This window comes from Motacilla alba, chromosome 1 (assembly GCF_015832195.1).
Source record: "Motacilla alba alba isolate MOTALB_02 chromosome 1, Motacilla_alba_V1.0_pri, whole genome shotgun sequence".
Classification (NCBI taxonomy): Eukaryota; Metazoa; Chordata; class Aves; order Passeriformes; family Motacillidae; genus Motacilla; species Motacilla alba.
This window is the reverse complement of record NC_052016.1, coordinates 37,866,497-37,893,413: the sequence shown is the minus strand read 5'-3', so window position 1 is coordinate 37,893,413 and position 26,917 is coordinate 37,866,497. Positions and strand designations below refer to the sequence as shown.

The 26,917-nt window shown below is 42.7% G+C and overlaps 1 protein-coding gene across 4 annotated transcripts in view; it reads left to right on the top strand.

Moving 5' to 3' along the window:
- The first annotated feature begins 2,680 nt into the window (after positions 1–2,680).
- Positions 2,681–26,917, top strand: part of TSPAN9 (tetraspanin 9) — a 169,969-nt gene continuing 145,732 nt past the window's right edge. Inside the window, exons 1-2 of one of the 4 annotated variants that reach the window (XM_038135102.1) lie at positions 2,681–2,776; positions 12,621–12,664. Coding sequence is in view for 1 of the 4 variants with exons in the window: in XM_038135047.1 (XP_037990975.1) it covers positions 3,090–3,279; positions 12,621–12,664 (234 nt within the window). In the remaining 3 variants the exon portion in view is untranslated. Of the gene's footprint in view, positions 2,777–2,935; positions 3,280–12,620; positions 12,665–26,917 lie in introns of those variants that run through there. The other 3 variants (XM_038135065.1, XM_038135056.1, XM_038135047.1) reach the window with 3 other exon arrangements.

Sequence of the window (26,917 nt, the reverse complement as noted above, 5' to 3'; positions counted from 1 at the left end):
CACTGGAGAGCATCCTTTTCTAGATGCCTCAAAGGCAGCTATTCAAAGCTGTTCTCAGAAGCTGCATGTACCCTTCAGGTTTGCTGGTCATATGCCATGGATTCAGGTACACAGAATCACAAAATTAATAAGGTTGGAAAAGATCTCTGAGATTGTCAAGTTCAGCCTATGACCTAACAGTACCTTATAAACTAAACCATGGCACTAAGTGCCACATCTATTTTTTTTTTAACACCTCCAGGGATAGTGATTCCACCACCTCCCTGGGCAGCCCATTCCAATGCTGAACCACTCTTTTTGTGAAAAACATTTTTCTAATGCCTAGCCTAAACTTCCCCTAGTGCAGCTTAAGACTGTGGCCTCTTGTCCTGTCGCTGGTTGCCTGGGAGAAGATGCTGATGAGGTGCAACTCCTTCTGTTCCTCACTGTTTGGACAACATCAGAGTGCCCCCATGTTAAATTCAGTTGCATGTGGAAGATGGCTAGTTGAAGCTGAAACACAGGTCTAACAGACTACTTTCCTAAACTTACTGGCATAATTGAGAAGAGACCTGCAGATAAAAGCAGTTTCCTTGGTACAAAGTGTATCTACAGTATCACAGCATCAGCCACTCCAGTCCTCATTTTCACAGTCATCCTCAAGCTCTTCCCTAAATCATCAGGTTCATACAAAGCTCCCATATATATGGGTTTTCTTTCCTGTGCATATTTTACCTTTTTTGCCCAAGGTAGACACCAAATGATTACTTGATTTCACACATTGATTTTTCACTTTGGCTTGAACTATAGAAATCCCATATACCTGGGTATAAAGCGGCTTTGCTTATGCAACAGGTGAAGAACACAACATCATGCTGTTTCTTTTAGAGTGAACAACCAAGCAACAATAACACCACCACCAAAACTGTCAAATGTGTTCTCATTGTCTGCTGACTTCCTTTGCTGCTTGTCTTTCAGGAAGTTGTTGTTTATTTCCAAAGTTCAAGTTACTAAAGTTTGGTATCAATTCTGGAATGAAGATCCTTCAGTCCTCAGGTCTAATGGGATTTGCTGCATTAGAGCTACGGCAACCAGGAGATGGACCTTTATTGGAGTGTGGAACAAAAGAACCAAAAGCAGTTTATCTCTTGGTGCATTGCAAGATATATTTCCCTTATTGCTTTAAGGTAAACACACAGCAATGTTTGTGTACTTCTGCATGTAAATAAATGACAGAGATCTGCAGCACATGCTTCTCTTCTGGGAGGGAGAGAAACAAACATGCAGCAAATGACAGTTGTGTTGCTGGCAGCACTGCCACCAGGTTGCTTCAAGTCTGTTGAACCAAGCAGTTTATAAAAATCCACTTAGGACATGATGGAAAGTACAAAAGAATATATTTGATGTGGACATCCCCTTGAACTGAGAAGTGTGACAGCAGCAACAGTACCAGGGGAGGAAATGAGAATACACAGGGGACTTCGGAATGTGAAACAGATCTTCCTTCTGTAAAAACATTTATGGTAAAGCCTTGAGTTGCTCTTCATACACGGTAAAATACAGTTCCTCTCAGGACGCCCTCCTCTACTTCTGTAGTCATTTCCGCCCCAGTTCTAGGTTGTTTCCCCAGCACATAACACTTCACTTAGTGGTCTATGCCAAAGCCTTCTCCAGCTCTGTTAAAACAACTTGAGAGAGTCTTCTTCTGGAGAGAGTGTTTGAAATTGACCTCATTCAGTTTTTGTTGCACTTCCACTGACACCCAGAGGAAGGCAGGTGGGGACTTTCTATATGATGTCAGAAGATCTCCCTTATGGCCCTGTCTCTCATAGCACCACAGATAAGTATCATTAAGATTGGAAAAGATGTCCAAGAGTCCAGCCATAAATCCAGGACTGCTGTGTCCACCACTAAAACAAGTCTCTAAGCACCATATATACTCATTTGTTAAATACTTCTATGAATGGTGACTCCACCACTTCCTTGAGCAACCTGTTCCAATGGCTGAACAACCTTTCAGCAAAGAAATATTTTCTAATTTCCAGTCTAAACCTCACCTGGCACAGTTTGATGCCGTGTCCTCTTGTGCTATCACTTGTTACCTGTGAGAAGAGACCGACCCACACCTGTCTACAACTCCCGCTGCGACCGCAGCAAGCTCAGAGGAGCACTCAGACACGCTCTCCCCCTGTGCTAGAAGCCAAAGCAACACACTGGCAGTCGTGGTGGGCTTCGGACCAGCGAGCATCTCAGCACGGAGTTGCCGCTGGCAGCGGCGGTCAGGGCTGCACTCCGGGCCGCTTGCGGGCACGGGCACCACCCCTGCCTACCTGAGCCCGGAGGGCACGTCCAGCCGCGGGTCCCTCGGGGCAGGGGCAGCTGGGCAGGGGCCGTCGGTGCCCCCCGCCCGGCGCATCCCGCCAGCTCCGGGAGGATGCGCAAGAGGATGCTCCTGGCGCCCAGCCCAGGGGTTCCTCGGAGGGTACCGCGGCGGCAGAAGGAGCGGGGCGGGCTTCAGGCAGAGCACTGCCAAAGGGGCTCCGGCGGGCGCAGGACGGAGCGGGTGGGGTGCGCTGGAGGAGCGGGCCGGCAGCGCTCCCTCCCCTCCATCCCTCCCTTCCCTCCTCCGCGGGGCTGGAGCCTCCCCTGGGTAGCGCCCCCAGCTCCTCCCCGCTCGGTAACGCCGGTCCGAGCCCCTCCTCCCGTTTCCGCTGGCAGGAGCTGGGGCCGTGTCCTGCCCTAGCTCCGCCGCTCCCCCAGCCCTCGGCCCCATCCGGCCCGGCCCAGGGACGCGCGGGTGAGACCCGGCGCCACGGGGGGCGAGGGGCGGCGGGGACCTGCGGGCGATTCCCGGCCCTGGGAGACGGGAGGTGGCAGGAGCAGGGCGGCCCGGGGCGGGGGTGCCGGGGGCTGCCCGTCGCGGGGGTCGCGGGATGCCGGCCCGGCCGCCGGAGACGCTGGGGAGCGGCGGGGTCCCGGCGGGATGGGGGCGCGGGAGGGGTGCGGGTGGCTCGTAGGGGCGAGGAGTGTTTGCTGGAAACAATAACCCCCCGCCCCCTCCTGCGGTGCCTGTGTGATTTTTGCGGAAACAGGAAAGTTAGTTCAGAGGGATGAGACGAGCCCAGCGGCGTCTGCGTGCGCGGTCCTGCTCTCGGCCGGGGAGCCCGCGGTGCCCGTCCCGCACGGCAGCGGATGCCTTCGGCTGGGGATGGATTCATCCCCGCCGCCGGGGAGAACACCCTGGGACAGCGCTGCTGGCAGGCGGGGGCTGTCTCTGCTGTGGCCTTGCGCACCCCCGAGGTGCGGCGGGCGTGAGGGGCTGCGAGCGCGCAGGGCGCCGTGAGGGGAGGGAGGGAGGGGGGCTGCGCCCCGGCCGCGCTGCGAGCGAGCCCGCCGGGGGCTGAGAGCTCCGCTCGGCAGCCGCCCGCGGACGTGGTGCCAGCGGTTCCTGCCTTCCCCCTTCTTATGTAAAACTTGACTCCAGCGTGGCCTTTTCCTGTTCGAGCTTTTGGAAACTTTTCTTGCTGTATCTTGGGATATCCGCCTGTCACCGTGGTGCTGGTGGGAAGTGGGAGCTCTGTGAGGTTTGCCTCTCGGGAGGGCCTTCAGCTCCAGGGATTTCTGATGGGCAGGGGAGGACCTGTGGTGTGGGGATGCTGTGTTAAGAAAAAAATTAGACTGCAAGGGTGAGCTGCATTTCTCTACCTAATCCTTCTGTCAACTCTTTTGTTCTGTGCTTTTACACTGTATAGTTCTGTGGCTTGAACCACAGGAATGGGGCACCTGATTTTCCTACCTGACCGGCGCTGAACTTACTTTAAGACATGGGCATAAGTCACCTGGGATATGTCTGGGTAGAAGTTAAATATTCTCTAGAACAGCCATGAGAGTAAAATCACACAGTTTGTTTGGGCTCTTGGCCCATTCCTAGATGGGCCTAAGCGTTGCCTATGGAAGCCAAAACTTAATGTGTTCCTGTAGCCAAGTTGTTAGTAGCAGGTGCCACAAATTGTTTTAATGGTTTGTTTGTTAAGCTTTGTAGTCAGGGTGTACAATTGCAAAGGATAGCAGCCACTGAAGTGTGCATTCATATGAGTTGTGTTGGCATGGAACATGGGGCCAAAGTTAGCACTCCATAACTTTTAGAGTGTCAAAAGATAAATTATCAATGTGATGTTGAGAACACCAGGCAAAAAAAATCTGTCCTTGCAGTTTTATGTCCCTTGCTTCCATTTTGCATTTTTCCTGAGCTCCAAGTATGACAAGTGATGGAGCTAATATAGCTTCTGCCTCCAGATCTTTCCCTTTCATATTTTTAGACCTGTGATGATCAAATTGCAAATCCTACAGAAAAAGCCTTTTCTATAACAGGGCTGTAAGACTCGTGGCACGCTTGGTTTTGAATACCTGCACTTTCTTTAAACCTAATTCAAATCAGTAAAGCTGCATAAGAAGACCTTGGGGTCAGAACATAACAAATGCAGTGTCATTTGTATTATTCAGGCAAAGCTCTGAGGTTAGAATGGCCCTGTTCATCTCTGTTGAGCAGGATAGAGGGTTAACTGTGAGTGTCAGTGCTATCTTAGCTCTTTTCGTTATTTTAGCAGAAAGTAGCTATCAGAGATGCATATCCCACAGTCTTTGCTTTCTCTGCTATTTTAAGTTATTTTCTTCCAAAGCATGCCAAACCTCAGCCTGTCCGTGAGTTCCATCACAACTGTGTATTTTTAGTGTTTAACCCCTGTCTCCCCAAAGACACAAACTAAAAAACTGCAATAGAAAAGTGAAACACAGGAAGAGCACAGATTAAAATAGCAAACCAGCACTGAGGCGGCAGCACTGACTGGAGGAGTTACTTTCACATTTGTGTCACATGTGAAACTAGCAAGTTTTCACTAGAGAATCCTAGACTTTGTCTTGGTGTTACTCTGAGAGTGCTGGAGCAGAAGTGGCTGCTTATCTTAGATGTAGTATGTTAATATTCCCCAGATACTTGGGTTTTACAATTGAAAACTCACCTCAGCTTTTCCCCTTTATCATATTTCGGGATTGTGCTGTTTGCAAATGACTGATACCCCGTTAGTTTTCTGCGTGGAATGTCATTAGAGTTGCTGATGCATGACAAAGAGAGATGGGAATGCTTTAAAGAGGCTGAGCATGAGCCAGTGTTGTGTCCTGGAAGTGAAGGCAGCTGACAGTATCAGGACTATTTTAATAAGACTGCAGCCAGTACCCAAGGAAGTGATTATCTCAGGTCAGGGTCTGCATCAGTGAGGTCCAAGACCAGGATTCACACACATGGCTGGAGGCAGGGCACAGCTACTACACAGGTTGGGCAGGTGCTGAAGGCCTCTGGCAGACCTGAAATGGGGTCCCTGGTACCATGAGCAGAGAGCAGGAGTGGATGTGAGGCTGAGAGAGCATTTAAAGGTCTTTCAGTGCTCTCAGAGCCATGGTACAGCATGAGGATCATATGAGAGAACTAGGCTTGTTCAGCCTGGAGAAAACTTTGATGGGCCCTATGGAGACCTCCTGGTACTTTAAAGGAGGTTCTCAAGAAGACAGAACTTCTTCACTTTGTTGTATGGTGACTGCATGAGGGACAACAAAGGAAAGCTGAAATGAAGTTCAAGATAGATGTGATTTCCAGCAGGGAGGATAGTAAGATGCTGGAGCAAGTTGCCCAGAGTGGTTGTGCAATGTCTGTCTTCACAGATTTTCAAGGCCAAAGAGGATGAAGTCCTGTTGGGACCTCATAGCTGGCCCTGTGTTAGGTAGAGCATGATGGAACCCCCACAGGCCTTCTCCAACATGAATTCTCTGATCCTGAGACCAAGCAGCCATTTGGTCTGAGAAGGAAAGAGGTGTGTAAAACAATGGCAATACTTGTAAATACCCCAGATGAAGAAATGAAGGAAGGTTTTAGGATGCTGATGTGTTGCTAAGGTGCTAAAAGAAAATAAATTAAAAACTTTCCTCAGTATGCTTGCAGCTTAGGCTGGGGAGGTGTTTGTCTGGGTAGGGGAATGGTTTGTATTTGTAAACTCACTTTCCTTTTCGTGATTCTCAAAGTACAAAGTGCCTTTTTGGTGTAACATCACTTCAAGATGCATTCTGGAATGGATCAAACCCTGCTCTTTCAAATTTCATGTAGGAAGTGTGATGACAATAAAGCATGGTGCTGAACTTGGGGAAAGACAGTGTATGACCAGCTCTTATCTGAGGGTTGTCTTCTTTGACTCTCTAGAAAATAGAATAAACATGCCAGGACCAGCAGATCATTTCCCCATTTGTGCTGTGGTTGTTAACAGACCTTAGGATTGAGTCAGTCCTGGTGAGGCCATCTTAGCAATACCCAGAGAATGTGAGTGGATCAGAAATAGATATTTGTCTTTTCCTCTCTACATGCCAGTGAAATTGTGGAAAAGTAGGCATGTGCTCGGGAAGTGCCATCTCTTTGCTCAGTTCAATGCATGTTGGAATTTAATTTTGAGGAGAAGTACTTGTTGGGAAGATAAAAACTTTTGTTTATTTTACTCAGGTGTTAACAAGATACTTTATTGGAGACCACAGGTATCACTAGCACCCTTCCTCTTCATCTCTCCTGATCTCCTAAAGTTGACTTTCAGAGGCTGTTTCTGCTGCTCCTTGTAGCCTCCCTCAATGAAACATGAATTGCTGAATGTCAGTGCTGTGTTTCCTGGGAAAAAACCCCATCAAATCTGTCCTGTGGGTTACTTTCTGTGGTTCAGTGACATGTTTTCTGTGGTGTGTTTGTCATGAGGCTGGACTCTGTTCTCCAGTGAAAGATGCTGGATGCTTTCCTCATTGCACAGGTGTTTCTGGGAAGGTGATGTCTCTGTGAGTTAAGTGTTAATACAGCTGGACAGCACTGTTGCTTAAATGATTTTAAGGCCCTACCTCACCTTTCCCTCTGTTTTCTGATGATATTCCAAACACTTGCATTTATTGCTGTCAAAAAATAAACCTTGAGGGCTAGAGTTTGTAGAATGAGGCATGATCCTTGGGCAAAGCCCAGCTGCTGAAAGGTGTCACTGTCTGCTAGCCCAGTAAAAAAGGAGGCATCTGACTGTGCTTCACATGGAAAAAAGAACAGATAGGAAATGTGGGATCCTGAGGAAGTCGTGAGCTGTGTTTTGATGCCAGTGGGATGGATGTATTAGTCTGTTAGACTGCCTATTAAGGAGGGGTGAAAAAATTCTGTTGTTAAAAAGCTTTTAAAATCAGGAGTATTAAATATGAAGACATGTTGTAGGGATAGCTCCAGGCAGACAGGGCAGATTAAATCATAAACATATACTCCAATAAGCCTTTAAGTGGACAAAGGTATTAATTAAGCTTAGCATTTCTTTACAGTGATGAGAATATGATGTTGTAATATTATGATAACCATGAAGTAGTAACATACATTTAAAAGACTTGAAGTTTGCATTAATCTTTGTTTCAAAAGGGTATAACAGGAAAACTTACTAAAGTTTTTTTGAAAGCACTTTTCCCTTTTACTTAAGGAGTTCTCCTTTCTAATGCAAACGCTGTCATGCTGGTCTAATTCCTGGTATTTCTGAAGGTGGAAGTGACTAGTAGCTGGGTGTTTATTTCCATGATCCCTGCTGCAAGTGCAAAAGGGGAAACAAACTGCTTTAGCTAGTAAAAAGCTGATGATATTTTTGGGGCTGAGTCACTGGTATGTCTCTAGAATCAGCTGAACTCTGTTAACTGGGCTTTAGTTTCTACTCTGATATTGCTCAAGTAGAGCTGTCTTCGCCCTGGGCTTTCCTCACGGATTTACAAGTGCTTGGATTGGTCTGTGTAAGCTCACAGTCAGGGTATGATGGACTATATCAACCTCATGCAGGCACAGGACCATACGAGCTGTGTTATCCATGTGTGGTGTGTCTGGGCAGGAGGCAGGGCTGGGGAAAGAGCTCGGGGGGGAGTGGGTGGGAAGGCAGGAGCCTTGAGGAGGCACTAGGCTAAGGGAGAGGAAGTCTGCAGCCCTCCCCTGGGAGGAAGGGCTGGAAAGGAAGGATGAGGTGGTACACTGAACAGAGAACTGAAATGTCACACCCTGTCAGCAGGTTTGAAGGAGACTTAGCTCAAAATTTTGAGACTCTGTACTAGGGAACAGGGATCAATACAAATCTTAGAGAGCACAGGGCTCTGTGAACTCTTCTGTATTTGGTGTTCTTTAATTTCACTCTTACTTAAATTCATTTGACCTGAAGGATTGAGGGAGGCAAAGCTTGAAGTTGGAGGAATCCTGGGTTTAGGCCACTGGTGGGAAGAGCCCAAGTGACTTCTCTTGTGCAATTGGGTAGTCAGTGCTGTCTCCTCATGTGCCCTATGGCAGTATGCTGACAATCACATTTATGGTGATTGCAGCTGTACTCCAAAGTCATGTTGAGCACAGGCCAGGAGACTTTCTGTTTTCATTTGCACATTTCTAAAGGTTAAATAATTCAAGAATGCTTTTGAAAGCATACTTTGCTTTTTGTTTCTCTACTGGTGTTTTTTACCTACAACTCTGCATACAGTTCAGTGTAAGGTGGTTCTGCCAGGATGTTCATCCAGCTTTGTTTTAAACAGTTCCTTGATTTTGTAAATATATACTTATCCCAAAATCAGCTTTTCATTCAGTTTTATTTTAAGACTGTAACCATATGTGAATGAAGGTTGTTACCTGACTTTGTTTGAAAAAAGTGCAGCTCAAGTTGTGAAGGATTGAAAGCAATGTTCTGAGAATGTCTAATATGTCGTTTCCATTGGAGGACAGTCTGCACAGTATTGTTTATATGGATTTATATACATGTGGACAAAATACCATTAGGGGGAATGGGATAATGGTTCTGGCAGTGGAAGAGACCTGTACTAACATGCAGATGGGATCATGTCTCCTTGTAAAATAAAAACCTAAATGGCTGGCCTAAAAGCCTGTAAAGGAAACCTTCCAGGTATAAATTAAATGATTTTCTTTCATACATCAGAGCTTTTGGATGTCTCCAGTGCTGCTGTACTGTCTCACAAAGTTTTGCTAAGTAACAGTGGCTCTAAGTGTTAGAAGAGCTCTTGCTCATCTGCTTCCCAGCAGTGGAGGAAGCAGCAGGACTGGCAAGACTTTACATTCATAGAACCTGGGACACTGTGGACAGCAGCAGAGACATCTATAGGGAGGATATAAATAGCACAGACACCTAATACTGAGCTATTGGGGGCCATCAAAAATGAAGAGCAAGGGGGAAGAACTGCAGCTCTGGGAAAATTCCCAGTATATTCCCCTCACACCTACTCAGGATGGAAGATCAGCTAAATCCCACACACTGAAACTGCTCCTGTTTCATGTGGGAAGACTGAGGATGGTATTTCAGGTGAATGTGGTCAGAGATTAGGATATGAAGGCCGTGGTAAAAGTAATTGCTGGGACCAGTGATCCATAGAGCGATTTTACTATCTGTAGGGGAAGAGACTTCATTGAGAACAGGAGCTTCATCGATATGTGCTCTTTTCTAGTTATATAGAAGGTGAAGTAAAAAGGGCCATGAAGTAGAAAAGGGATTTTCTAGGGGGAACCAGGAGGAGGAAATGAGAACAGAGTCTTAAGTTCCCACACCAATGCAAATTCAAGCTTTCAGTTTTCCAAGTTCCATGTTGACGCACCATTTTCCTGGTGAATGGTCACCACAAAGTATCTCTCAAGACTTATACAAGAAACTCTCTCCTTTTCATTCTGTTTTTCTTAAAATAATTTCTTAAGACATCTTTCTTAAAGCAGTCAGTTTGCCCTGAAAAATCCATCTTCAGCTGCTTACTCTCCAGGGACACCCAAACAATCTCTATTGCATCTTACTTTCTTTTATGAAAACAAAAAGTCCTGCTTGTGTTTCATCATAGCTTGATTTTCCCAGCTATTTAGTCTCTGTCTTCAGTTCTTCCTTCTTATTCTGTTCTCCATCAGTTCCTCTTTGAAGAGCTGAGGAAGTTCATTCTGTGGTAAGAACAGAACAGTTTTGCTATCTTTAGTCCATTTCTTCCTTGCTGTTTCTACATTAAACCACACAAAGGAAACAAAGCTGATTCAAGTCATTTAGATACGTTGCTGGTTTTTTTCTGAACTGCGTTTTAAAGAGCTCTTTAAGGAGAAACATTGCTTCATTTAGGAATCTCTATCTTTCTTCCTGCTTTAGCAAGTACTATTTAATACCGCTGTTTTTAAAATTTTGAAGTAATTTATCAAAATCTTCTTAAGACCCTTGTTTGTTTTGAAGGTGCTAGGTCATCCCCCTCCTTTACTTTTAAGAGATACTGAAAAATGATGCTCATTGTTTCATTGCTTCAAGTTCTTCTTAAGTCTTTATTATAAGATCACTACCAGACTGTTTCTGCTTGTATCACTGGACAGCCCAGTTTCTGTTTCAAAGATCTGTAAGTGGTTAGAGCTGTAGGTTTTAATTTTATTAATAAAATGCACTCATACTTCAGGTACAGAATATCCCCATGGCAAGCTTGAAACTGTCAAGGGCAACCAAATTAGGTACTTACCTGTGATGATGACATTAGTCCAAAGCACCTATTTACAAAAGCAAACAGACTTTGCTTGCCCTTGGGCCATAGTTTGAGGAACTGGAGGACAAGAATGCTTTAGTTTAGAGGACTAGGTGTACTGGTATACCTAAAGGTTAGCAGGAGATAAGTGCCTACCAGTCACTGAGCTTTCTAGATGAGAAAAGATCAGCGTTTTCTTCTTCTAGATTTTGTTAGGCCTCGTGTAATAGGACTTCTGCTTTGGAAGGCAGACTTGTCTCCTTACTTTCCTCTGCCGTGTACTGTAGATTGAACAGGTTGTCTGGCTGCTCCCTATTCCTGTAGAAAACATAGTGAAAGATTTGAGTTTTTGAAGGACTTGCAGAGTGGCTGTTCCTTGCATCACAGTTTTTGCAACAATCTTGTACCTACCCACGTAGTGAATCTAGTGTACCTACCCATGAACTGAGGTCTTTGGTTGCATCTGTTCATGAGTTTTCATCTCACCGGTTCTGGTCTGTTAGATGAGTCCTGTTTCTTTCAGTTTATTCTTAATATTTACCTTGGCCAAGAGCAAGACTTCTTTAACGGTTTTCTTGCAGGCATTTCATTTTCCTTTCTTAATTTTACTGTGTAGAGCTGGCTTTTGTCATGCCAGTCAGTGTACCTCTGACATGGCTGGGACTTACCTGTTTTACAGGATTACATGACTTGAAGTGCTTCTCTTAGACCATTTCTGCCTTTGCTACAGATTGTGCTGTGTTCATAACTGGTTAAATCAGTGGTAAAGAAAGTTCATCTTTAAGCGTAGCTGACAGCATATTGTGTGTGACAGCAGTTTGACTAACTAGCCCACATCTACACGATGGAATGGTGGGAATCTTGACTAATTTAATTCTTAGGGGTTTTTTTAACTTTTTTTTTAAAATTGTATATTAGTTATGGCTTAGCTACCCTTGACTTCAATATGAGTACTTCAGTGGCTGAAATTGTGGTCACCTCTGTCACTGGAGAGCTAGTTTGGTTGACTGGATGCCTGCAAGTGCTTGCCATGGAGTGTGACATCAGTGATGAGTTCATGTAGTATTTAGTTCACTTTAAGGAAGATGTATAGAAGTGATGTGTATGATCTCTTGAAGTGTCCATAGTGCTGAAGCAGGTCGGTAAACAGACTGCGAAATCAGTATCAGTGTTTCATTATCTTACTTGATACAGTGCAGAAGGCAAAGAGAAAACATTATTTTAAAAATCAACAACAATGGAATGATGGAAACATTTCCATTGACCAAGTTTGGTGAATAATCACAATTTTTAAAAAATACTTAGTCTGTAATTCTTTTTTTTTTTTTTTTTGTTTGCAGCTGCAGTAATATTGATGGGCTTTTAAACAGTGGAGATGGTACTGTTCCATGTCTTTCCTCCACGTGGTTGAATGAAATCCTAGTCTCACTTTGCCAACTGTAGCACCCTTCTAATGCTGGGGTGGTGCTGTTAAAGGCTTGAAAGCTCCAGTATGAATTGGATAAGGTGGGGTGCTTTCTGTTGTGTGGTTTTGTGTGGTTTTGACTTCAGCAGTTGTCCTAGAAGCAAAGGACTCTATGTTGTACTAGAAGCAAAGATGACATCTGTCAGAAGGCAATGCTAATGGAGGAGAGTTTATCAGGAAGGATCTTGCTTAATTTCTAGTTTGGCTGCTGTAAGCAGGTCATCAGGAGTCATGGTGGTAATGGGGGACCTAAATGCCAAGGGATAGAAGCACTGGATTTTTTTACTAATATTTCTGATTTAATAGAGACACAGCTTTTGCTTTTCTCCATGATGTCTGTTTTCCCTTCAGTTTCTATAAGTCTGTGTTAATATTTTGCCAATTGCCATTATTTAAACTTGAGTCCAGATCAAATCAATATATTATGCCCAGGAGACCAGTGTTAAGACTTACTCCTTTTGTTCAGAAGCAAGTGGAATTCGATATACCTTTTCCTGTTTGTTTTTTTTAATCTCCCTGATTGTCTCCTTTCTGTCTTCCTAAGCTAATTATGTTTGTGGTGGGAAGTCAGTCCAAAACACAAATAAATTAATTTTGTTCTACTTCTTCTTTCCAGGTTTGGTCCGTGACTTTTTCCTTGGTGTACATCCAGTTACCTCAGTAAGTAAGATATCGGTGAAGGATTCTTGGAGTCATTAAGCTTTATCTTTAATATTCCTCACATTGACATTAACAGAAGACAAGTTGGTCCAACACTAAGCCCTTACAAAACCTTTTTGTAATCTGTTACTTTCTTGCCACAAATGCTGAGAGAGTCCAGAGTAACATGATTGTTGTTGGGATCATCTCCAAGAGCTGCCGTAAGTGCTGAAGGAAATGTAACAGAGGAGGACAATAATCCTCTTCCTTATATGCAAAGATTACTCTTCCTCTGTTTTCTTACCTGTGACATTTGTAGGGAAAGGAAGGAGGGAAGAATGAAACAAGGTTTCAACAGAGAGCACTTTCATTAGTCCACATAAGTTGTATCCTTTTGTGCAAGGCTAGTTCTATAAACAGACTTAGAAAAACAGACTCACTTTGGAGGAACCCAGGGCTACCTTGGGGTTAGGTGTCTTGCTACAGCTGCAGGCCCATTGCTTTGTATTTTTTACATTCCCTGTGTTCTTCAGGGGTTTAGCCTTGGCTTGGAGCGAGTGGCAGATGTGGCACTGCTTACCTTTCATTAAGTTTCTGACACAGTGTAAGAAGCAACTTCTGCTCCTTTAGGGAAAGCAAGGTGATCCACCTTTCTGCTGAATGCCGTGTGTTCTGCCAAAGGCTGCGAGGAGTGCAGTTTGATAAATCCAAGAAGTGAGAACAACAGAGAGCTAATAGTCCGCTCTTGTACTTGGCTTGCCAAGAGCTGTTTCATACTTTTGTGCTGCTGTGTAAAACTTGTCGTGACAGCTGCAGGCAAAGAACATCTACTGTTGTACATTTTGGGATGAGTGATGAGAGATTATGGTCTGTGAAGGGAAAGAATCCCCTTGCAATTGGGAAAAGCTAAGAACATGTTAGGTGAGGCTACAAAAAAGGAATGCTGGAGCTTTCCTTTACTCTTGTGTAAATCATCATTAGAGGTGATGCTGCTCAATGGCTCAGTCTTGGGGATACTGCGAAGATGCATTGACTTAGGGATACTGTTTATTTAAGAAAGAACTGGGAAATATCCTGAGAGGGTTTTCAATGTCAAGGCAATAGTTCTGTTGTTTAACTGCTGTGGAAAATTTCACTTGTAGGACTTGTGTGTTTCCAAGAGAAAAATCAGTAATAGGAGGTATGCAACTAGCTTAAAATGTGTATGTTTGATGTTGGACATGGTTGTGGTTTAACCCCAGCCAACAGCCAAGCCCCACACAGCTGCTCGCTCACTCCCCCACCAACAGGACTGGGGAGAGAGCTGGAAGCTTAAAAGCTGGAAAAGTCATGGGTTAAGCCACAAGCACAAGCAAAACAAGGAATTAAATCACTGCTTCCTATGGGCAGGCAGGTGTTCAGCCATCTCCAGGAGAGCAAGGCCCATCACATGTAATGGTGACTTGGGAAGACAAAAGCCATCTCTCCAATCTTCCTCCGTTTCTCCTTCTTTCTTCACTTGATGCGCTGGACATGATGTTATATGATATGAAATACCCCTTTGGTCAGTTGGGGTCACCCGTCCCAGCTGTGTCTCTTCCCAGTTTCCCATATACTTCCAATTTCCTCACTGTGGCAGTACAAGAAGCAGAAAAGGCCTTGGCTCTCTGTAAGCCCTGCTCACCACCACCAAAACCATCTCTATATTATCAACCCTCTGTTCGGCACAAATCTAAAGCACAGCCCCATACCAGCCACTGTGAAGAAAACTAACTCAAATTCAAAACCAGCAGAGATGTGCATAGCTTCCTGATACTTCTGTTGCAAGACAAAGAATGAAAAGATAGGTGAGGGGTATTAGGCATTGACACAGACAACATCTGTATTTGTAGTAGGCGAGACACAGTGTTACAGTATGTAAGATAAAAAACCTATGAAATTTCATGCTGTAGAATTTAAGATTGTTATAAAGAGTCTTGGCTTGGTCATAAAATGTCTCTCCGCAGGGCTGCTGTGTGTTTGCATCTTGCAATGATTTTTCTGATTGCCTTTTGCATGTGTGCCACGCTCTGAATCACACAGAATGATGGTTTGTTGATTACTGTGTCCTCGGAGAGCTGGGTGATTGAGTGCTCTAGGGAAAAGATAGTTGGAGAAGATTGAAATGGTTGTTATTTGTTCCAGGAGTTTTCTTTCTGTTCATTCTAGTGCCACTTGAAATGATGGCTATATTGTGAGCTCTTTCATCTTGTTTCCACACCTTTAAAATTTGATACTTCAGAAATTAATGTAACATCATCTATAATGTTAAAGCTGCTTCATGTTATGAAAGTGAGAATTCCCACAGCAGCCCTAACTCTGCCCCCAGAAGAGAAAGCAAATCAAGTGAGTGTCTTAAGTTACACCATTGTGTAGCACTGGGCACTAGGATGTACATTTTGGCAAATATTTACATTTCAGATCTGGTCTAGGTCCATGGCAGTAATGAAATATCATGTGTTAATTATGCTAAATGATCATATTACACTGGTAAATGGGAATAGGATTGATTCCCAGAATGCTGATCTGTGATTCACATCATCAAGGAGTACAAAAGAATCCACATCCCTTAGAGAGGGAAGATAAATAGGATATTTCAAACATTTTTCTTGCATGCATGGTAAATGCAATTTTCCCCCTTTCCATTATGTTTCTGAAATCTGTTTCACAGAAAATTGGAAAATTAGTATCCCATCTCTCATGGAGGTTTAGAAATTACCCTACTTTCTTTACCTTGTTTATCAGTGTTAGCTACTGGATTTCCGATACCCTTTTGTATTAATTCAAGCATTTTCCTTTCAAAGTGGTCTGTTTCTGTGAAGATAGGACTTGAACATGCTAAGCAGAATGGGAAATATGCCTTTTGCTTTCTGTGAAACGTACTCATGCATATTAAAAAGCTTGCCAGACTTGAATTTCTAGAATGAACAACAAATAGTTGTTAAATAAAGTGATTGAATGCCTTGCTGATGTGTGGTATTGAGTGAAATGCTGCTACTCATCGCTCAAAATTAAATAGAGTGTATTACAAAAGCTATTGTAGGAAAGGGCTCAGTAGAGAACTCAGACACAGACTGAATAGTGAGGACAATCTTCAGCTATATCTTAAAACCAGCACATACTGTGGGGATTTTTCAGTGTCTGGAAAACACGGTTGTGTAATCAAATCAAAAGGGTGTGTGAGATGCTTTGTGATGGCTTGTTTTTGGCAGGCAGCCATTCTAGATAAGATGAACCTTTTAACATATAGGATGTATTGAATAATGGGGTTTAAGTGCTTAAGGTGCTATTGTATGGGAGCAAGTTGTCACTGTGCCTTACCCATGTGGTGGACTGTGAGGCCTTCTAGGGTGATCCTGGGTACCTCATTGGGGCAGAGCTGTTCTTCATTTGTGTGGTTTGTTTTGGACTGTGAGCAGGGTCATTGCTCTCAAGGTCTTCACACTGTTCCCAGCAGAGTGAGGCACAGAGGGGAGGACCTGGGACCTACTGAACAAATACAGGTTGTAAAATTTAATCCAAAATGAGATCAGGCAAGCAAGGCGAGAAAGAGAAGTATGAGAAGAGGTTTTGTTAACTTATATTGGCTGTCTTACAGTCATAGAAATAACTTGATGACCCTGTTGTGCCAAAGGCACGTATTTGTAAAATGTGTGAAACGTGCTCAGATGTTCCACAGTTGGGCTAACACGTTGTTCATGTCTGATTTGAATGAGTACTTGGCATCAGTCTCTGTTCTTTGTCATAGGAAGAGCTTGTCTAATTAAATGGATAATGTTAGACCACATCTTCAGGAACATTATTAGAAGTTCTGCTAAGGTAGCCTAAGGAAAAGAAAGTTGCTGTGGGCAGTGGCCTTGGGATTGGCATTTGGCCAGATCAGGGTAGTTTAATTTTTCAGAGTCTCAGTTTTTAAACTGGATTCTGAGGCCTTGAGGCAAAATTGTAAATGATCCTGTCCTGTAAGTTACTAAGTAATATGATACAGCTAAACTTTAATGTGCCATAAAGTTAAATCTCCATGTATGGAGCACCCCACTGGCAAAAGATAAATTAGTTATGGGGAAAGGAAATTTTTTTGTCCCAGAGATACTGTTAGTTAATCGCTGGTTCTTCTCAGGTTGCTTGAATCTGGAATATTTGTCCCCATTATTAATTAACATGTTTTATTATTACTTCTGCTCCCTTGGAATATCAGATTTGTGACACTTTCCCATGGGTGGATTTTTATTTAAGTTTTTTAATATGGAGAAAGATTTTCACTTTAGTATTAAGTCACACGTATAACCAAATCTCCTTATGAATGATGGGGTGAGGCTGTCTCTTACTTGTTTGTCATGTGAGAGAAGGCTTCGAGGAATGTGTTGGAGCCAAATTTTCTGCTCTTACTTAGCTTGTTGTCCGTATTGCCTGTCACCAGGCTCCCACAGAGCAGTTCTTGGGCATTGCAGCCCCTGAAAGAAACTGCAGGGTCCATCTCTCTGGGCTGAGCCGGTTTATGGTGCCTGCTTTGTTGCATGCAGTGTGTTGTCTGCTTCTCTGTGATGGAATAAAAAAGCCTCATTATAAATAGTGCTATGTACATATTCTTGTGGTAGCCTGTTGGACAGCTCTGAGCTAAACTAAATTTCTAAAAGCAGTCGTTTTCATTTTTACTGTTATCAGCCCTTAAGCATTTTCTGGAGAGTCTCTGTATATTCAATTCTAATCCACTTTCATTTCTGATTTATTGTCTGCTGTATTTAAATTGTTGACCCAACTATTCATTTCTGCTTGGTGTATATCACACTCATGTAGCTGAGCTTCAGAGAGGCTGTGAATTGTTCGGGTTTTTTGTCTTTAGGAAGCTCAAGGAACTGATCTTACCAGAGTACCAAAGCTTTGATTGTCAGTGGATTCTTTCTTGCTTTTTCTTCTCTTTCATAAAATTATTGCTCTTGTAATCCCTGAACGGTTTCTTACAGTGTAGGAGAGAAATCTGTGGCTTCATGTGGGCATAGGTGGAATTTCAGAGCTGTGTTACTTTTCTTGCTAGTAGCCCTGGAATCCTCCCCATCATTTACAAGGAATACTGCTGTCACTCAGCAGAAGCATTTGTAGTATCACAGAGGTTAGAGATGCCAGTGAGGAAAAAACACTGCACTTTTCAGCCAGCCCTCTGCAGAGCCAATATCAAATTTCTCCCTACTAATGTGTTTCTTGGCACTTTGGTTCAGTTACTGTGGATTTTCCAGCAGCTGAGTGCCCCTTAGGCAGGTTTTCCCCTAACAGAGGCACAGACGTGTATTCCTAATACGCTTGATACTTTTTTCACAGTGTATCATTATCAATTGTAGAAGTCATTGCCCAGCATTTTTCCAAGCCCATTTTCCAAGCCAAGTTCAGTGTTTTTGAAAAAAAAGTTGGGGATCCATGTAGGTGTCAACAATAGCTGTTAATCCTGTTTTTGTTCCCTTTTGTCAAGCTACTTAATCACTCTCCTGCTTCGTGCTCCTGCCATGGCAGTACTGGGGGGCTGTCAGCTCGTGCTCAGCCCTGTGCTGTTCCTGACTGAACTGTGCTACTCAGCTGCTTTATCTTTGCCATCCTGCCAGTTCCTTCTCTGCCTGCCTCTGCATTGCCCTTAGGCTGACATGGAGATTAATTGACCTAGTATCGTAGGATGTTTCCTCTTTTGGAGTCCTCTTCTCCAGCAGTGTTTAAGAAGGAAAAAGGGAGAGTTTGAAAACAACTAGTCGGCTAGCTAGGATTTGGTGTGCAGCCTCTGAGGACAGCTAACACAAAGCAGCATTATTAATGGGAAAACTATGGCATAAATGCACTATTGGTATACAGAGCACAAGATGTGAGAGATGGAAAGCCTACTGTATTTCCTCAGTTTGCCCTCAGCGGGTTTCAGAGGCTCGTGCACAGATCTTGTTGCTATAAATACATATTATAGTATCGGCTTTTTGCAAATATGAAAATAGATGCTATACGCATAATGTTAAGGTAACTTTGCTATAAAGATATAGTTTTTATTTCTGCTATTAACTAAACTTAGACATAGTGGTGAAATAGCTGGTACAGTTGCACTTGTAGTAATTGAGCTGCTTGCTTGGTTGGATAATACCCCATGAACATATGATGAAAACCCTGCTACTGATATGCCAACTGTCAGCACCTGCCCTCTGTAGAAAGTACGAACCAAAGCCCAAGCTGGAGGTGGTAATAAAAACAGAATAAAACCACAGCTAAGAAATGTGCATGGTCTAAAAAGCCAGACCCGAGGAGAAGCCATGCTAAACAGTTCTTGGAACATGTAAACTAGTTTGGGGAAAAGTTTAAATATGCATAATTGTTTATGAATATGCAATAGGCTGATGCAATAGAAAAGGTGTGTAAAGGGTGTCTCTGAAATAGCAGGTGTGCTCCTGGCTGAATGCCAAGCACCTGGCCGTTAACTTTTTTTTTATTTTTGGATTCCTATTGCCCTTTATTAAACTTTTAAATTTTAACAGAAGAGTGAACCTTGTTTTTCACATCCTGAAATAACTCATCAGGAAACTACTTCTAAATGTTCTGCATCAAGCAAATTGCAGAACCTGATTCAATTATTTGATTGAATTGACAGTGGATAAAACCTATTTGGGGCTTGATAAGGTATTCAGTAACAAAGCCAGGCAACAAAGTCAGATGGAAATTGAAAGACACACAAACCGACAAGAGCCTGTCACATGGACCAGGAGGAGGTGAAGCTGCAAACGTTTTTAAGTGGCCTATTTGGTGCTATGCAAGATGGGTAAAATTTGAACTCAGGGTTGCTGGCATTTGTCCCATCTTTGTGTGTTTATTTTCGCCTTCTGTTCCAGGGGAGCACATTAGGTCAGGCTTGACTGTGCATTGCTAGCAGTGCTGAGAGTGACGAGGGATGCTGGGGGCATGGAGAGTGAGCCTTGCATCACTAAGAACAGAAATGGAATTCAGTGCCTGTGACTCTGAGCAGGACAGATAACACAGATTTGTGTGGAGCAGTTGCAAAAGCACAGACTCTTCCTTACAGAAAAATTATTAGGAAAATTAGTTTGAATTTGGGAAGAAACTAAGCTTAAGGCACAATCAGGCTTTGCAAAGGGGTCTGTCTCTGAAATGCATGTTCACACACAGAGTGTTGACACTGTAGTTATTTTGTATTGTTCTCAGGCTAAACAAGCTGAAAGGTGATGGATTTGTTACATAAAACTGCTGGAAATAGGTATGTTAATACCAATTACTCAGCAGAGCTCGTATCATGATGAGTATATTTTCGTCAAAATAATTTCTGTAATCTTTTGAAAGCATTGATGCAATTTAAGGTGAAAACAGAAAATGAGGTAGTTTTAGATGTCATGGTTTGATTTTGAAATGTGTTTTCTTTTGTAAAAGCATATTTTAAAAACTGTAATGACTACAGTTAGTTTATCTTGTCTTCAGGGATTTATTTTTAGCCTAAATAGTGTTTGTGTGTCTAATTTATGTTTAAGTGTTGTATGCTTCTTGGACAGCATTGCCTGCTTGTTTCTTACATGCTTTGTGCATATCAAAAAGAATATAGGAACAGTCAGGAAGAACTTAGTGAAGGCTGCTGTTGTGATGAGTATGGATTTTCCTGACATAGTGAGCAAAACACAGACGCCAGAGGTCTATGTCCTAAAAGGAGACAGGGGAGTCCTTCAGCTTTATTTGAATAACGGGGGAGAGTCCACTATGGCAGGGTTTTCTCTCTCGAGGTTTTGGAGGGCACAGCCTCCTTTGATCCTAAACTCCCGGCCGCACGTTTCCCTCTTCCTTTCCCCATTGCTGAGGCATTAGGAAGGTACAGCCTTCCCGACCCTCCTACCACATATTGCCCCCTTGAACCTGCTCTTTTACCCCAAAGCTCAGAAGTTCAGGCTTGTGCAGCCCCTTGTCTGTTTCAGGGGCCAAGGTGTCAGGGCTCTGCAACAAACCTGCCGCCCTAAGTCAGTGGAGACATTAAGACCCATTTCAAAGACGTTACCACCCATACCTTCACCCATCACACTGTTTGTAAAGACATGAGCTTTCCTCTTGACTGTTTTGATGTTAAAATTTTTAATGGTTGCTATGCAATTTCAGCTTAAGGTCTTGTGAACAATATTACTTGAAATATGCATTTTTAAGCCTGTTTGTTTTTTTCTTGTGCCTTGTGATTTTAAGTTCTGTTCACCTACTGGAAAGTAGGGATTTGCCAAGAGCTGATTTTTGTCTGGGAGCCTCACACAGAAGTGTCAAGCGTGCTCTTTGTCCAGCCACACCTTGGTGCTGTGTGGGTCATTCCAGAGGCATGCAAGATGGGAGGAGGACTCCCGGAGTGAACTGAAAATGAATAATTTGCAGTTTTGTATAAGTAAATCAGCATGCTATTAAAACTGGTATTCTTCCTTGTGATTTATTATCATTACCTTGGTACATAATTAAACAAACAAAAAAAAGTGAGAATCTCTGGAAAGCCAGTGAGTATGTCTGTATAACAGTACTAATTTTTACCTTTTGCATTTACTGACATTTGTATATATCTGGCTTTCAAAGCTGACAGTTGAAATAAAAATGTTGTCTCAGGGACAGCATTGACCTTTGTTAAGGTTTTTGACTTGTCACTATTGGTTAGTGCTTTAGTCTTCAGTCTGCTTGAATGTTTTTCTTTTTTTTTTTCTGGAGTAGTGGGGTGGCTGTTTGTTTGGTTTGGGTTTTATTTTGGTTTTTTGTCATTTGTTTTTGCTTTAAAGCTGCTCACAGTGCACCTTTTATATATTGGTGTGATACAGTACACAGTGAAGACTGAAGCTGGCAAAGAGCTGGTGCCACGGAATGTACTTTTTTGCTGTTTCCTGCTTTTGTATTTTCATGCGAGTGCTTCCTTTGATAGTAGCCCAGAACAATACATAGCCTAAACTCTAATTTTTTTACTTTAACAATTGTTACTTGTTCAGGAACAGTGCTTTACAGTTGGCTAGTACCAGTCATCCACAACTGGTGGATGAGAGTGCAGTTGAGGGAATCCAGCCAAGCTCAGACAAATTCCTGTTTGTTAAAGCATCCTGAGCTACCCAACTTGAAATGTATTAGATGAGGCTGATGAACCTTTGATGAATGAGAAGATGTAGCAGAATGTGGAAAGACATAACTTAGTTTGGGCATGAAAGTTTTCTCTTTTATGGGAGGGTGTGTAAGGCGAGAGAAAAAGACTAATCTTCAGCATTCATATAGGTTAAAATAATGTAGTGACTTTGTCCACTTTTTGTTCTCTGCACTCAGATTAAATGAAGCTGCAGATCTGTTTGTGTACCCTTGTTTCAAAATAACATCTGCTAGTTCACCTTAGGCTCTTCTATTTACATTAACATAATTCCATGGAAAGCTAACTAGAACAAATATATGAAATACTTAAAATTGAAAATATCTGGTATTATTATTCCTGCCATCCTATCTTTTAATTTAGTAGTCTCCCAAGATTCTTAAAAGAAAGAAGGGGAGGTTCACTGAAATGCAAAAAGCCAAGAAAATAGGGTGGTTCTTTTCATATATCATATCCTTATTATAGGTTGTAGAAGTCATCATCAGGGTTGATGGTGGCGCTGTGGGTTTAAAACAGTTTGAGGTTATAGTTAGGTAGTGAATACCAAATATAATACACAAGAATTCCTAATTGCTGTGGGGATATTAAGACTTGGTTTCAGCTCTTAACTCTATTTTCCACCTATTAGGTTCAATTAGGGATTTTCAAGTATGAACCATTTTTCTTTTTACCAACTGCTGTGAGGTTCTCGTCCTGTTTGAGGACAGCACTGGGTGTTTCAAGGCTGCACATGATGTAATCTTCTCTTCAGTGCAGCACCCTCAGACTGTGCGTCGTGGTGCATCTGCTCTGATCTGACCACGGCGCCCACGAACAGGAAATTTGTGGGCACCGGTGAACTTGTGGTACTGCAGGAGCACAGCTCATGACTGCGTCGCCATGTCATGGGAAGGTGGTCACATCCGATCAGAGGCATGCTTATTAGTCAGCAAAAATGGGGGCATTTTCCTCCTGTTTCAGTGCCTTCTGTTGTGAAACCAGAGTGTATTTTATGTGAGTGTCAGGAAAGAGAGAGAAAAGAAACAGGCTGTAGGCCCCTGAGGAATTTTTCTGCCCACAGCTGTAGGACAGTTGATGATGGGAAATTGGACAAAGATGATGGGAAATTGGGTTAGATGAGTTGTTTTGTGATAGTGGATGGATGCCAGACTAGATGCTGTATTAACTCAGAAATTCCCAAAGGATGGCACATGTGCTACTTGTGGTATCTGAGCATGCCCAGGCAGCAGAATTGTATTACCATGCTGAGAATGTTCAGAGAGAAGCAGCACTGCCATAAAAATATGTAGCTGACCAAAATTATTTTGAAACTTCTGTCCTTGATGAGCTCTGGTCAACTTTAGAGACCTTGACATTCCTATCAAATATTTATAAACATCATTCTGTGTTTTAAAACTGTATTTGTCTTTGTCTTCCTAAAGATCTCACTGGGCTTCAGAGATCCAATGTGCTTACTGTGATGTAATGCATTCTGCTGATACTGGTGTGAACAGCATTGAATTTTTTGACAGATTTCACAAAACTGCTCAACAAAAGTAGCTGTGTAATGTGGGTGACTGTATCTGTATGTGTAACTGAGAGTCATGGGAGCAACTTGAAGCCAAGTATTACATCAGACTCTGCATTCCAGGCAGTGATTTGGTTTGGCCCTGCTGGATTATTGCTGCTCTCAGAGTTTGTGTCAGCAAGTTTACTCATGATTGACATGAATTTTTAGTTCAAATTAATGGAATTAAGTGTAGGCCCCATCATTTACTATCTTGATCGGATACTTGACCCTACTCTACAACTGGCAGCCTTCATGCCACTGGTGGTTCTTACGGAGCAGACATGGTAAGGACAATGCCACTACAGATGTCATACCCGAGCCAGGGGTCACCATCTGTGTCATGGAAGCTTTCCAAGGGCTTGCTTCCAGCCTGATTAAGAGCCTGTGTCTATATGACCTTGTGCATCTTGGTACCCATATCAATATGTTTGTACTGAGGGAGGCATATGGAGGGAGTGGGGACACTGTTTTAAATTTTCTTGAAACAAATGCTGCTAACTAAGCAGATAAGTTGTGGGTGGAGTGGCTCAAACACTCCTCAATGCTGCAAACATATGCCAACACTCCTTGTGCATTGTATGGTGCAGGAAGCCTTGGGATAGGCACGTGTCAGATATTAAAGTAATTTCAAAAAACATTTTATAATGGTTTATAAGGTGATATTACTTGCAGACTCATTCAGGTTGGAAAGGACCTCCAGGGATCATCTACCCCAGCTCCTACTCAAAGCAAGATCAATGTTGACTTCAGACTAGGTTGCACGGATGTTGTCCCAATCGTTCTTGAAAATCTGCATGAACATAGATTCCACAGTCTCTCAGATATCTGTTCCAATACTTCAGGGCAGTGATTTTTTTAATGTCCTGTGGCAACTTCTGTTGTCTCTTGTTCTCCTACCACATACTTTTATAAAAAGCCTGGCTCGTGTTCTTGGTAGCCCTCTCTTGGGAATTGAAAGTCTGCTATTATGTTCCTTCAAAGCCTTCATAAGTGAAGCAAGCCTGGTTTTATCAGCATTTCCTCACCGGCCCAGAGCGCTAATTCCCTTGGAAACCTGGTGACCTTTGGCAGGACTTGTTCAGGTTTCTCGTGGAATAGTTTTGGTTGGAAGGGACCTTTAAAGACCATCTAATCCAGCCCCCTGCAATGGGCAGGGACATCTTCAACCAGACCAGGTTGCTGAGAGCCCCATCCAATGTGGCTTGAATGTTTCCAGGGATGGGGCATTAATCACTTCTCTGGGCAACCTGTGCCAGTGTTTTATCACCCTCATTGTAAAAAAGTTCTTATATCTGATAGAAGTTAGGTCTCCTTCAGTTTGAAACCTTCACTCTTTGTCCTATCAGTACATGCCCTTGTAAAATGTTTCTCTCCAGCTTTCAGGCCTCCCTTTAGGTGTTGGAATGTGCTGTAAGGTCCCTGGAACCTTCTCCAGGCAGAACAACTCCAACATTCAGCATGTCTTCATCAGAGAGGTGCTTCAGCCCTCTGATCATCTTCATGTGCCTCCTCTGGCCTCACTCCAACAGTTCCACAGCCTTGATCAACACTTTCTTTTACTGCTCAGAACTGGATTTAGTACAGTGTTGAGTAAAGGAAAACAATCACTTCTGTTATCTACTGTGTATTGTCCTGTGGATACAGTACAGTAAGCTTTTAGCCTTCATTGCAATTCTGAGTCCTGTTTAGCCCTGTCTCCACTGGTACCCACAAATCCTTTTCAGCAGAGGTCCTTTCCTGGCAGCCTGTTTCTCTGGCCTGTCTGGGTTTCTCAAAATGGTAGTTCTGCCCAGGAGCTTATTGTCTGCATCTCCTAGTTTGCTGTCATCTGCAAGCTTGATGTGAGTGGACTGTGTCACCTTCTCCAAGTCACTGATAAAGGTGTTAAACAGGACAAACCTCCAGACAGATCCATGCAATACTCTCCTCATTGCTGGCCCCCAAACACTTCAACCACTGTTCTTCGAGCCCAGCCTTCCAAGCAGTTTTTTACCTGTCTAGTTGCCCACCAATCCAGACTGTCAAAAGGCTTGCTGAGGTAAATCACATCCACTATTCTGCCATTGTCCACAAATCCAGTTGGTCGGGCATTATTTGTCCCTGGCTGACCTGTGTTGACTGGTCCCATTCATCCACACCATGTGCATATGCACAGGAATGTGTTCCAAGAATACCTGCTTCATTCTCCATTTCATACTGACCCTCTGGAAAACAGCTCTGTCTGGTTGATGCCAAGCTGACCATGAGCCAGCAGTACACACAACTTAAAACTTAGCTTATCTATTAGAATATTTCTCATTCTATCAGTACCTAATATTTTTAGGAGTTCCATTTTTTGTTATATGAACTTTGTTTTGTTATTGGTGCTCAAGATTTCATTGCATTTGCTGATAAAGAACCCTCCAGAGAAGGTTTCCTCTGAGCTTTCTTTTTTCTGCATGCTAATTGAACTCAAGTTGGAATTTATATGTGGAGCCTGAGGAGGAAAATGAGAATTTTTCAGCCATGCTTATATATAAACAGTTTGTTTTAAGTAGAGTGAATGATAAAACCCAGTATTTCTTTAATTTTAATATTTGCTTATCTTACTTGGGTTATGAAAATAGATGATTGATTCTTTTCTCTTTGAAAATTCTAATAATTTAGTTTTTTTAGCATCAAGCAGAACTTTTCCATAGGCTGAAATATAGGGCTGAAAATGAGTAAAAGATCTCCCATAATTTCATGTAGTTAGTTGCTGTGGGGCAGAATTGCATGTTACAGGAAAGGATTGAATACCTTAATTTTAAAGAAAAAATTGGCCCCGTGGTATTTTAAAATTTACTTTTTAATTTTTAGTTTTACACTGGTTGAAAATAAACCATAGTGAGTAATTTCTTAACTCAAGCATCTTTTCAGCCTTTCTCTTAGCTTACCCGTGCATTCATTTTAACACTAGAGGGCAGCTGAAACACTTCAGTTCTTTCAGAAAACCAGCTTTAGGAGAGCAGCTTGCATTCTTCCTTACCCGAAGAAAGGAGTTTTGTTAGCTGCCTATTATATGACGTTTATTTTAGCAAATAATTTGCTTTAATTCTTTCAGGTGTTTTTTTAAATTTTAAAATCGAGGTTTTCACTTTCTAGCGTTCTTTGTGCATCTATAGCTGTATCATGCAGTTAAAAATTGATCAGTAGTTGAAGAGGGAGAATAGTTTCACATTTTAGTAGCTGTGAGGATGTACTGCCTGTGCTTCCTGTGTGATGGGTATTTTGAACCATCTTGCTTCAGAAACAAAGAGTAATGCCAGAGATGGGAAAGTGTTAAAGATATCTTCTCTTAAATTTTCTCAAGAAAGTAGAAGTTTGACTTATAGCACTTACAAGTTATTGCATCATTTTTGTGGGTATGTAATTTTAAATTAGTTTCCAAAATACTTGAGTTGATCTTTTCTTATTCTCTGCTTTGCTTTAAAGCCATCTTTTTTTTTTTCTTTTTTGTAGCAGAGCTTCAAAATGGCAACTTCTGTCCCTCAAGATATTATTCTATCCTCTCAGCAATCAGGAAAAAATCCAATATGAAGGCTTTAGAGAGGAAAGGTCAAACCAATTAAAA